At 30.1% G+C, this 14,411-nt stretch overlaps 1 protein-coding gene across 1 annotated transcript in view; it reads right to left on the bottom strand.

Moving 5' to 3' along the window:
* Mgat4a (alpha-1,3-mannosyl-glycoprotein 4-beta-N-acetylglucosaminyltransferase a) overlaps positions 1 to 14,411 on the bottom strand; it is an 81,139-nt gene that overhangs the window by 65,176 nt on the left and 1,552 nt on the right. Inside the window, exons 3-5 of the mRNA XM_068358983.1 lie at positions 9,922 to 10,035; positions 8,975 to 9,171; positions 7,127 to 7,257 (exon numbers count right to left, since the gene is read on the bottom strand). Coding sequence (XP_068215084.1) covers positions 7,127 to 7,257; positions 8,975 to 9,171; positions 9,922 to 10,035 — 442 coding nt within the window. The remainder of the gene's footprint in view (positions 1 to 7,126; positions 7,258 to 8,974; positions 9,172 to 9,921; positions 10,036 to 14,411) is intronic.

The raw sequence follows: 14,411 nt of genomic DNA, 5'->3' as shown, positions 1-14,411 counted from the left end.
GATGTCGATAACCTTATCGAGGAGCACAGGGAGGAGCTTACGACTAAAGACTTGAAGGAGTTGAAGGCAATGCAGTTGACCATCATTCAAGAAGAGCACCACTCTAGTGGTGGCGAGGACGAGGGGGAGACTGAAGAAACGACATCGCCAGAAACAAGGGAAGCTATCAGTTGGTATGAAAACCTTACGAGATTCATTGAAAAAAAAACACCCAGAAAAACTTCACACAGGTCGTCTTATGGAGAGTGTTAATGACAAGTGTATGAGTCATTTTAGAAATATTTTGAGGAGTCGTCAGAAACAGGCTTCTTTGGATAGACATTTCTCCTAAAGAGAAGTGTCAGAAAGCAAAGATCATATAAGTGATTCTAGTAAAAAAGCTAAAAAAGATGAAGTAGTGCTACTGTATAAAATTAAGTTCTAAAAAAAAACAAATCATAAAAAAAAATTTCCAAAGACAAAATTAATAAAAAAAAGCATTTTTAATTTTAAGTGTTTAATAAAAATAAATTTATTATTAAGTGTAACATAATTAGCATTGATACGTTTTTATATCTGCCGTCTCCTCCCCCCCTCTGCCTCCACCCACTACCAGCTCAAGTCACGTCACTCCAAAGGTAAATAAAATTTCATTTTTCCTTTACAGTACAGTATATAATTTTTATTTATGATGCTATTTAATTATATACTGTACAGTACATGTATATTATATATAAGTACTGTAGTACAGTACTTACTATACTATTTTGTTACTAATTTTTAATATGTATATAAAATTTTGATGTTTTTACCAAGGGTTTAGCACGCATTAGCTATTCTATTGCCCGCCATATGACATTTTCACCATACGATACCAACTCCGGAACGGATTAATGTCGTATGGCAGAGGTCTACTGTATGTACATATATATATATATACAGTATATATATATATATATATATACATATATATACATATATATATATATATATATATACACACACATAAGATTATGCCTCTGTACCTTTAAAATTCATTGATGCCATTGTTTATTTTTTAGTATTGGTGTATCCCCAGAAATATATTTGCCATATATATATATATATATATACACACTTCTAAGATTGAATTCTCTGTTTTATCCTTAACCCTATTAATCAGTATTCTACCATACACCACACTCTATATATACATATATATATATATATATATATAATATATCTATATAATATATATATATATATATATATGTATATATATATATATATATGTATATATACGGTATATATACATAGATATATACATCTATATCTGTATATCTATATATCCATACATCTATCTATCTATCTATCTATCTATATATATACATATACATATATATATATATATATATATACATATATATACAGCAATAACAAATACAGCTGTTTCTTGTCCATTGCAGGAAAAAAGTTTTAAAATATGTCCTTATTCATGTCTCAGTTTTGGCCATTTCATCACCAAGCTGGCCATTCCAGACTGGTGATGGTGGGAGACTTTAGTGTGATTGCTCATGGCAAACCAACCTAGTATGGGTGGCCCTGACTAGTAAAACTTTGCTGATCATGGCAATACACAAACCCTTTCATCATGTTAGGATATTCCCACTGAAAAAGGGGGTGTATATATATATATATATATATATATATAAATGCAGATCCCCAGATACAGTGTATTAAATCATGATCATAATTTTGAAAATGGTTAATGAACAAAGCAACAAAAATATAGACACTCCAAATGATAGCAAAATACAGAACCTTAAGAAAATATTATGATAGCAGCTCAAAAGTTACAAAAGTTATCAGTTAGAGCAGAGTTAATATTTCAATGATCACTTCCTAAAATTGGAAGTCATATGTATGAAAAATGTACACAGAAAAAAAAAACATCAAGACTTCAAACCTCCATGGCAATTACATAAAAAGATGCAAATAAAAATAAAATAAATATTGTATTTTACCACTTATCTTCTTATGCACCACTTCTATGCACTAGAAATACAATACTGTATTTTAATACACTGTATATACAGTACTCTACTTGGTATCAAAAGGTTCTACTACCAAATGGCACCACAGATAAACAACGTGTAAATCAAGCAAACCTGTATAACTTATAACTTACAGTATGTATAGATACTTGTTCTATACTGTATTTAGGTTATAGCAAATAAGTTTAAACAGTGTGTTTTACTATACATTTAGGCTAGATGTATGAATATAAATTGATAATTGGTAGGCCAAAAGGTAAACAGCTACGATACACAACCATATGCCCAAAGGATACAGATATAAGTACTTGTTTACCCACAATGACAACAGTAAGACTTAAGCAACTATCATTATCAATTACACTAAAAACAACATAAAATATAAGATTTTTTTGAGTAAAAAATCTAAACATTTACAGTACTTATGTTCCCTGAATGACATTCGGACAACCCCACAGCAATAAAATAATAAACACTAATATGTGTGGTAGCATTAATGACTATACTGCCTCTAAAAGGACTGAAGTAAAAAAAAAAAAAAATAATAAACACTAATATGTGTGGTAGCATTAATGACTATACTGCCTCTAAAAGGACTGAAGTAAAAAAAAAAAAAAAAAAAAAAAAAATCTGGAAGTTCAGAATATCTTTACTACTGTATTATCATTATCATCAAATTAACATCATTGTTATTACTTTCCTCAAGTAGTACATTGAAATTGCTTAGACACCTTTCTTGACTTCCAAAAGATCCATTACTGAGACAGAAAAAAGGAAGATTTAATAATGTATTTAACTAAATTAGAACATCTACTCAAGACAAGATCTCCAAAGAACACTGCAAAACGTATGTGCTTTTAGCAATATCTATAGTGCTTACTTAAGCAATTTACACTGAAAGAAACGAGTAAAACCCTCCAAATATTGGTATATGGTAGAAGCATGAAACATACAATATCAGTTTACCTTAAAGTTAGACTACATAACTAAAATAGTCATATAATATGTCTGATTTTGCTAAGAGTTGATGGGAAACCACTATTTTATGAATCTTGTGTATCATTTCAAATCTGACAATGCAAGAAAAGTCAGGTCAGGATCCTTACAGACAAATAAGGAGTACATTTTAACTTGATCTTTTTATGCAAAAGAAAAAAAAATATCACACAACAGTACACTTGATGATGATGATGAATAACGGATGAGCAAATTAAAAGGTGCGAAGGATAAAAAGGACACAATTACAAAAGAGCGGACAAGGTAAACAAGTAGGAGATTATTTGAGCAGACAAATTATATGAGTAAAAGAAATGAAAACCAAATGAGGAAGCTAATTCATTCACCTACTTAATCACTGTCAATGAATCATTTAGTAATTCAAGAATCGTTCTTGTAACCTAGACTCACAAAAGAAAACCCTTGCAAAATAAATGGTATACAAATAATATTGAGTCTTATTATATCATTGTATATGAGCTAATTTTCTAATTGAATATTCAATGGGACATGTAACCAATCAACTAAGTGAATTATCTATACCTTCATTCATGGTTTCTATCACCAATGGTGGATACAATTACTGCAACTCTGCAATGCCCAAATCAAAATAACATATAATAATTTCAATGTCAAATTAGGCAGTTTGTATCCCCCTTCAAGATAAAATACTTGAAAAGTTTTCATGTTTCCCCAGTCTTCCTCTTCTTGAAAGGTTCATAATTCTACAGCCACAAATGATGTTTGATATTTAAAGTTACTGACAAAGTATATTACATATTCATAGTAAAGTATGCCAGGACATATATTGTATAAGGCATTAAGATGAGCAGCTTAAATGTTTCATAATCTACAAAATAAACTGTCATATATTCAACAACTTATCAACATGAGAAATTTAAACTGAAAATCAAAATTAATTATACTTTTACCAATCCCTTATAAGCCTTGATTTCTAGAGTTTCAAGATAAAATACTTGAAAAGTTTTCATGTTTCCCCAGTCTTCCTCTTCTTGAAAGGTTCATAATTCTACAGCCACAAATGATGTTTGATATTTAAAGTTACTGACAAAGTATATTACATATTCATAGTAAAGTATGCCAGGACATATATTGTATAAGGCATTAAGATGAGCAGCTTAAATGTTTCATAATCTACAAAATAAACTGTCATATATTCAACAACTTATCAACATGAGAAATTTAAACTGAAAATCAAAATTAATTATACTTTTACCAATCCCTTATAAGCCTTGATTTCTAGAGTTTCGGATATCACAAGAAAATGGATCATATATATCATTAACTTTTAGCGGCATTGCAAGCACAACATATGACAGAAAATCACTACACCATAAAGCAATAAATATATCTGGCCATGTATACAAAAAATACCTAAAAGGAAGACGAAGACTAAGTTTTAATTTCTAAATTCAGCAGTGACCTTAGATTTTTCTAATTTACTACTTTACAGCCTACAATCAACTTGCAATGAATTCATATTGCAGAGAAAAACTCATAACAAATAACAGATAAATTGTTATTAAAGTTTCAGTGGTCATTCAAATGAGATATGAAATAATCATGTTTTATATATTTCAGCTTCTATTAAAAACAATTTTATCAAATTCAGTAGTTATTTACAGCTACTGTATTTTTAATCCTGGTGTGATTAATAAAAATGTAAATGGCTGTCATGAATAAACATTCACCTATTTAAGACTGATAAAATCCTTTTGATTCACTGAACACTCGTTTACAGGGTACTGATCATCCCCATCTTCAAGCTCTGCCCTTGACATAGACAGAAGTGAAATGACTTCTCTCCACTCTCTTCTATCCTGTATTAAGTCTACCAGAACTTCCATCAAGGGTTAAGTCTTTATCTACCATCTTTTCCACAATTTCCTGGACCTCATCCAAGTGTCTGTGATGTCATGTACTCACTCACATTTTCTGACTAACTGCTCCTCATCAATTTTCTTCACATATACAGGGTACTGAGGGAGCAAAAACTCAGTTTGACCCTTGGCTACTAAAACTAGCGTTAACACCAGGTATAACAAGTAAGTGAAGTTTGGTAAAAAAATAAATCATACTATTAATGAAAAAAAAAATTCAAGTATTTTGTATCATAATACAATGAGGAAGATGAAAACAAAACCTACAAGAAAATATTGTAATTAGTCAAAACAACATCATTTAAACCTCTTCCATACCAAAATGTAAAACTGTAAGTGAAAATAAATAAAAAAAATCAATAGAATCTAAAACCTTTTACAAACAATTGTTTTACCTTTCATAATCATGTGTAAGAACACAAGTACAACACTTTTCACCCAGGAAAGTCATAGTTCAAAGGCTGCTCATGAATGGCAGAGGCAAGGGACAGCGACATTGCCCTATTAAGGAGGACAATGCCATGGAGACTGACCATATATGAATATGATCAGTGCCCAAGCCCCCTCACTACTCAAGCTAGGACCAAGGAGGTCCAGGCAATGGCTAATGGTGACTCAGCAGATGGACCTATAGGCTCCCTCAAACCCCACATCCTAAGCTCACAAGGATGGTGAGATTGCAGTGACCAAAGGAACTGACGAGTTTGAGCTGGACTTAAACCACAGTCTGGCGATCACCAATCAGGGACATTACCACATAGGCCACCACAGTGAATTGTAGTAAAAGTATACTTATATTATATTAGGCACATTTTCTTTAAACCTACCTATTTTCAGAGAATTTGCTTTGTACCAAAAACATGTATAAATACATACTGCATATTAAAAAGATATGTACAGTATAAACATACTCATGTTAACTAATAAAATCTAAGTAAAGTAAGATATGCAACACAAGTATATATGTTTATGTATGGGTATGTATTTAATTCTATATCAGATGTACCTACACATAGAGTATAGATTTATATAAATATTTCATGTATCATGCTTTGACTGTACTCTCCACCATCACCACTGGCATGCAGTGTGTACTAAGAAATACACCAACTGCAAGGAAGAAGACAGACATTCCATGTTTAAACCAGCATTATAAAACCTGTTGTTAGGGGAATACGAGGCTACAAGCATCCTATAGGGTTAAGAGCTGAGAGATCAGATCACAAACGATAGTACCTTGTACAGTACATCCTAACTATGCAAGGTCTAAGAGAGACAGACTGCATTCATATTAACTAATTAATATTCCAGCACCTTTGTAAGTGGTTAGTAAAAGTGTGACCAGCACAATAACATCAATATTATGCATTCCTTTGACCTCTGCTGACACGCTTGGCAGCCATGTGGCAGACATACTCAAGCACGGCCTTCCAATGAAAGAAAGGCCCAAATGCTTCTCAGGTTAAAGAGTCTATTACTGCAGAATCTACAAAATTAATGGGGACTTGTGCTCCTGGGATGAAGGTTATATTTTTATTACTAATAATATTATTTCAATAATTTAAAAAATTTTGTATTGACTGTAACTATTTGTTGTAATAAATCACTAAGATTTTCATAAATGAATATCATTTATTGCCCATTCTAAGGACATGAGGAAAGCTATAAACATCTTACTGTACAACCTTTCCTCAAACCATAAAAGGAATATATATCAACTACATATCTTAAGTGAAAAACAAATATTGTATAAAATAACTATAGATTACTGACTATTTTAATCTAGTCTTCAGAATGAATATATCTTGTCTTCTTGAAACTGTTCTAATTATCATTTCGAACAGAATGCTTCCTACCATGATCTATATAGCATTTTGCCAACAACATACCTTAGTTTCATCATTAATGGAACTTTAATCATATATAACATTAAGTAAATATTTACTGTTCAAGATTTTGAAGGTAACAAACATAATTCCAAAGAAAATGTTGAATATGGAAGAATGAGGAAAGGCAGACGTACATAATAAAAACTAAAGGGATAACATAATCATAACTGCATTGATAATATTCTTGTTTCAAAATTCTAGACTCAATTTTGGAAAAATATAATGATGAAGATATATCTCTCTGAACCATTAAAAAGTATGTCACATCAAAACCACATAGCAACCAAAACCAGTGTCAACAAAGGAAGCTGCACACAGGGTCACTTACAGTATCTTTGTCCAGGTTACAAATCTTGGTTTGTATTAGATAGTCGAGAAGCCAATCCACAGGTTTGTCATTATAAAACATGATGAAAAATTGTACCAAGTAGGGAAGCTCTACACACTTGAACATTTTCCCTGTGGATAGCCATTATCATTTCAATGGGGAAAGGAAAAGTTCCATCACACAATTATATATACATGTATATATGTTCTTTGTCTGAATTAAGACCTGGGGAACAACACCCAAAATCATGAGGATGAATTCTAATCAAAACAATATTTTTCCTAAATGAAAGGTAATTATAAGACCATAAATGACAAATAAATATATATAAAAATTTCACTATGTTTAGTGAAAATTATAAAAAAAAAAAAAATCCTGAAGATTCAATGTGTTCCTTTATAATGGCTTTTAAATTAAATTTATGATATTGGTGGCAAAATTAATTGAAAGAAGCTTCAATACTGCAGAAAACAATGTAGTATTTGTTACACCTAAAAGGCAAATAGTGTAATGAGGATTACACACCTATTAAATAGTTCATTCTTACCAGAATTTTAATTATTTGACAAGAACTTTAGGATCCTAAGGTTTGAGGCCGATATTAGAAAAATATCTATATGGTAATTGTGCCTTTCTGTTCAAAATTTACATTACTTTAGGACTGATTTTTAATTCAAAATTGACTCGTACTTCCATACTACAGAATAAAAAAAATAAAACAGATTACTGTATGAGGAAGATCATGAACAGTTCTGAGAGAGTGAAAGGTCCAATTCCATAGTGAACCAATTAATCCTGACACTAAAAAGAAAAGAAAAATAGGAAGTGTAGCAGGAGACACTAACATATGATCACTTAATAACACATAGTGAAATTAGCTTGGAATTTTAAATATTAATTCAAAAGAAATGTCAATCATAAGGAGGAGGAAATATTAAATTCTATTACATGCAAACACTCAAAATGTAGTTATGTCCATCATGTGCATAAAGATAAGGAAACAATAAAAGTATAACTTAGAAATTGAGTATTTATAGTGTCCGGGTATCTATTTGAAAAATAAAATAAAACTGATAGAGATATAGAGTATAGAAAAATAAGTTAATATTTAACAAGTTATTCAAAACATTTTCCTCATCTCATTACTACTCTGCAACTTGATAATATTCCTACCATTAATTATCAACATGAGTTGGAAATAACTTTAAATTACTATGATTACATCTCGAACCCTATACACAAAATACCAGGAATATACCTTCCTGAACAATGTACGGAAACTAAAATAAACCTGTCTGCATACATGATCTAGGAATCACCAACATGTTACTATTATAAAGCACTTCCTTTTTGGGATTCAGTGACTTAATGACAGGTTAACTAATTATTAACAATCTTGAGTGAAAAAAAAATCTGGCAATCTCTCTGACCAGGGCTAAACATCTTTGCAACAGATATAATGCTATTCATATTCCTTTATTTTTCTTTGCCAGAGATTTTGTGTAAAGTCATATTCCCAAGAAATGCCATACAATCAGCCTTAAAAGAGGAACATAACTATGCATTCAGAGTATTTGCAATGTAGCTCAGAATCAAGAGAAAATAACACTAACAATCAAGATATTGTTTCAACTTTCCATAAAAGACTTAAAAGGGTATGAAATTTTATGATCGGTGTCAAATTCATGTTACTAGAAAAGAGATAAAGATAAAACTATTCACTATACAATCATAAAGATATTGAAAATAAATAGGCTAAACATCACCAACAGTTATCATGGTACATAAAATAACATAGTTTCAACAAAAATAAAACAGAATCACAGATAATTTTCCAATTGTACTTACCAATAAATCCTAGTTGGCAAAAATCGAGGACAAACCAGTTTTTTTTCTCAGAAGTCTTTTGCAGTGCAAATTTCTTCATTGTGGCAATATAGCCTTTTTTGGTCTGAATGTCATCCTCCAATTGTACATAAAACGTCCCCTTAGGTTGAGCATACATCATCAAAAAAGCAAAGTCAAGGTTTTGTTTGGTACGCCACCTGCAAAGAAAAAAGCTCTCCTGAAATATTTCAGCTTTTAATAACACACAAATTGTGGCTAACAGAAAGCTAAAATCTTTATTGAATAACTTAAAAGTCACCAGGCAATTGTACTCCCTTCAAAAAAAAGATTAATTTGCATTACTGGAGTTGTTTCTGTCTACAATATACAACATACATACTTTTGCAGTGGATGACTATACAGTAAGTTTATTAAGGTTTATAGAAACTAATTTATCAATGTATGTATTAAACATTTAAAAAACTTAATAAGCTTATTTTAAAGAAGTATTTTTGCTAGAACTAAGACACTTAAAATATCCCAAATAAATTTTTCTTCAGTAGAAAAAAATATTTAGAAAAGAACCTAATCTAACTTTCTCAATGGAGAGGATATGCTATTTTTCTTCTTGGACTTACTTCTGAAAAATATAAAACTATGTATCATATTCCCCTTTATTTTATTATTAGGCTTACCATGTAAAAGAACATAATGAGTAGGCTACTAGACTTCAAACCTTTCATACAAGTAAATATATAACGAAACGTTACAGAAAAAACTAATAATAATACAGTACTGTGAACATTAATGCAGAACAAAAATCTACAGATTACTGCACACCCCCCCAAAAAATTGCATATATCAGTGACATTACTGAAAAAACTAATAACTATACACTACTATGAACATTAATGCAAACAAAAATCTGCTAAAATTACAAAACTGTGAACACTAATGTAATAACTCACCTGACCCTTTCCATAGGATCCCCAAGTGTCTGCTTTAGTTTATCCATGTTCGGATAGAACTCTTTTGGAGGAGAGATAACTTCCAGGAGACCACTCTCTAGATGCTCTGGGAATCTAAAAATAAAAATTTCTCTTATTGTGGCAGTTATTAGAACGAACTAACATAAAATTATTTCAAGTTTTACTTCACTGATCAGTAAATGGATAACATTATACAGTATTACAGAATTAACAGCAACATATTTATACTGTGTGTGTGTGTGTGTGTGTGTGTGAATCTGTGTGTGTATGATCACTGGATGATGAAAATGATGAATAACAAGGTGCCAGGATTTCGTCTAAATTTTAAGATAGTTTCAGTGCAGCTTGCAAATCTCTTGTAATAAAGAAATATAATTTGATATATATTGTTTCTCTGCTTCTGTGAGAATTTAACAATACACCATTAACGTAAAAAACTATGAAGTGTTTATAAACATACTGTAGACCTATATATGTTTATATAATTTTATATATTTCATAATTTATGACATATATATGATGATAAATATACATTATATGTACACATGCATACTTTTATATATATATTATATATATATATATATATATATAGTATATTAAATATATGCATACATATTACATTATGTATTAAATATATATATATATATATATATATATATATATATATATATATATATATATATATATATCATCTCCTACGCCTATTGACGCATTGACGCAAAGGGCCTCGGTTAGATTTCGCCTCGGTTAAATATCTTGAGCTTTTAAATCTAATACTTATCCATTCATCATCTCCTACTTTACACTTCATAGTCCACAGCCATGTAGGTCTGGGTCTTTCAACTCTTCTAGTGTCCTGTGGAACTCAGTTGAAAATTTGGTGACTTAATCTCTCTTGGGGAGTGCGAAGCTTCCCTAAACCACATCTATCTAAACAAGATCTAGGAAAACCAACAGAAAAGACTGAAACCCAATTAATAAAAGATTGGAATTAAGGGTGAAATCCAAGCGAGATGAGATAGAATTAGCACAATTATCCAAAAGTAATAAACAAACTAAACACCCAAGACATTCGTAAACACAATAAGACCACAATTGAGGAAACAAAGGAAGAAACATTAAATTGATGAAAAGACGACTTGGAACAAAGAGCCAACAGATGTTTTGCTTTAAAGGAGGAAAATGGAAATATTATCAACAATAAATATGGAGTGATAGAAATTGCAATAGAGATATAAGAAATAACTTTGCCAAAAGAAATAATGAAACACCTAAGCCGGTAGCCAACGTAACAGTGGGAGAAGTAAAGAAAGCATTAAAAGGTATGAAATAGGAAAAGAAGCAGGAGAAAATTATTTAATAATAGATGGAGGAGATTTCATAGTGGTAAAACTCGTTGAACTTTCCAGAAAATGTCTGCAAGAATGCTCTTTACATACAGCTTAGAAAAAATTTTATCATTATACTAATTTACAAAAATTAAGACACAAAAGAACTGAAAATTACCTCCCAAAAAGTTTACTCACAGTAATATACAAAATATTTACAAAGATCATATTAGGCCGAGTAATCAACCAAGAAAGCAGGCAGGCATTAGAAGTGGGTATTCAACAATTGACCATATCCATGTAATTAACCAGCTAATGGAAAAATCAACGGAGTATGACAACCACTATGTATGCCATTTATAAACTATGAGAAAGCTTTTGATTCTGTCAAAACCTCAGCAGTAATGAAAGCACTTCACAGAAAAAGGAATAGATTAATCTTATGTTAGAACACTTGAAGATATCTACACAGGCAGTGCAGCAATCTTAAAACTACATAAAGATAGTGAAAAAAATTCCGATTGAGAGAGAGACAGAGAGACCCCATCTCTCCTAAATTCTTCACAGTATGCCTAGAAGTTTTAAAAAATTTAGACTAGGAAAATGTAGGAATTGATATTAATGGGGAATACCTTAACAAACTTGAGATTTTCATATGACATAGTTCTATTTATTGAAACATGGGAGAAATTGCAAAAGATTATCGAAGACTTAAATAGAGAAAGCAGAAATGTAGGACTGAAAATGAATATGATTAAAACTAAGATATTGTTCAATGAAAATGCAAAGACAACAAGTAAGAGTTATGGAGGAACTCCAAGAGATTATTAATGAATATATATACTTAGGACAAAGAATAAGTGTTTCCCCGGGACACGAGACCAAAATTAAAAGGATAAACATGTGATGGAGAGCTTTTTTTTTCTTTTAAACAAAATGATATTATGAAACGTAAAATGTCACTTTCTCTAAAAATAAAAGTATTTAATCAGATGGGCCAACCAGATTTAACTTAGGCGTTTTAAACTTGGAGCCTTACCAAAGCCTTAGAATATAAGCTAGTTACAACTCAAAGAGCTATGGAAAGAAGAATGATGGGAATAACACTAAGAGAGAAAAAGAGCAACACGGATACGAGAGCAAACTAAAGTAGAAGATATTATAACAAAATGTAAGAAATAAGCAATGGACATGGGCAGGACATATAATGAGAATGATATATAACTGATCGACATTAAGAATAACAGAATGGGCATCTAGAGATTAAAAAAAAAAAAAAAAAAAAGCACGGGAAGGAAGAGAACATGATTGATTGACAAATTAAGAAAGTTTTCGGGTAATAATTGGTATATTAAGACCATAAACAGATGCAAGTGGAAGGACATGTCTGAGGCATTTGCTTTGCTGTGGACTAGTGGCTGCTGATGATGATGATAGTGATATATATTATATACGTCTAAAAATATACAGTATATGCATATAAACATACCATTTAATGTATGTATGTATGTATTTACGTACCATATATAGTGTAAATATATGTGAATATGTACACAGCATATATACAGTATATATATATATATATATATATATATATATATATATATATATATATATATATATATATATGTATATATATATATATATATATATATATATATATATATATATATATACGTATGTATATATATACATGTATACATATATATATACACATATATATATATACATATATATACATGTATACATATATATATATATATATATATATATATATATATATATATATATATATATATATATATACATGGATATATACATCATTGATATATAGTGCATATATATATATATATATATATATATATATATATATATATATCAACATTTGGAAAAAACATTTTAAAATATATTTCGGATAGCCAAATACTTAAATAATTAGGCATACTTGATTAAATACTTTAAGTATAATTTCACGGGCAATCATAACAGCAAACGTGCGAGTACTGATGGGAAATAATTGTGGAACCACGGAACAATCTTGTTGACTATTGTATATTTAATCTATCTTGACAAAGATGTCTAAATTGCTGAGTAATTATGAAAATAGTGTTAATAATTGTCCTAAAAACAATTTAACTTTTGAAGCACCAAACTGTTTTTGTTAGCGTTATCTGTTGAAAAATATCCCTTAAAAACACGATTCAGATAAAATCTAATTTATAATAAAAAAAAAAAAAAACTGACCGAATTACAGAATAAAATTCAGGCCCCACTCGCACCTGACATCATTATTTCTACTTTCCATTAAGTATTTTCAAATTATTTTTCCTTTTCACGATAAAAATAAAATGTGGGGATGATGATATATAGCCACCAATATTCTTCAACGCAATACGTCATTTGCATAAAACCCAGATTCTCTCATTTCCGGCTCTGCGTCGGATATACGGAGCCCTGATCGATCGAAACGACAGTACTTGGGGTGTGATGCCAGAGAGCACCTCACTTAGAAATAAATACAACTACTTTCGAGTGGAGAAGCACTTCGAGGTTATTTTGAAGGAAAATTTTGACAATGTTAGTGTGATAAAAGTAAAAAAATAAATAAATAAAGGAGAGATGAAATAATTGTAGAGAAGATGAATTAATTATAAAGAAGATGAATTAGTTAAAGATTAAATTAATTAACTGCATGGAAGTTGAATTAGTTAAAGATGAGATGAATTAATTGTAGGGAAGATGAATTAGTTAAAGATGAGATGAATTAATTGTAGGGAAGATGAATTAGTTAAAGATAAGATGAATTAATTGTAGGGAATACAACTTAATTAAAGATTACATTAGTTAACTGTACGGAAGTTGAATTAGTTAAAGATGAGATGAATTAATTAAAGAGAAGATGAATTAGTTAAAGATGAGATGAGTTAATTAAAGAGAAGATGAATTAGTTAAAGATGAGATGAATTAATTAAAGGGAAGATGAATTAGTTGAAGATTAGATGAATTAATTGTAGGGAAGACGAATTAGTTAAAGATGAGACGAATCAATTGTAGAGAAGAGGAATTAGTTATTAAGGATGAGATGAATCAATTATAAGGAAGATGAATTAGTTAAGGATGACATGACTTAATTTCACAAAA

Source organism: Palaemon carinicauda, chromosome 35 (assembly GCF_036898095.1).
Source record: "Palaemon carinicauda isolate YSFRI2023 chromosome 35, ASM3689809v2, whole genome shotgun sequence".
Lineage (NCBI taxonomy): Eukaryota > Metazoa > Arthropoda > Malacostraca > Decapoda > Palaemonidae > Palaemon > Palaemon carinicauda.
This window is presented reverse-complemented; position numbering and strand designations above follow the sequence as displayed.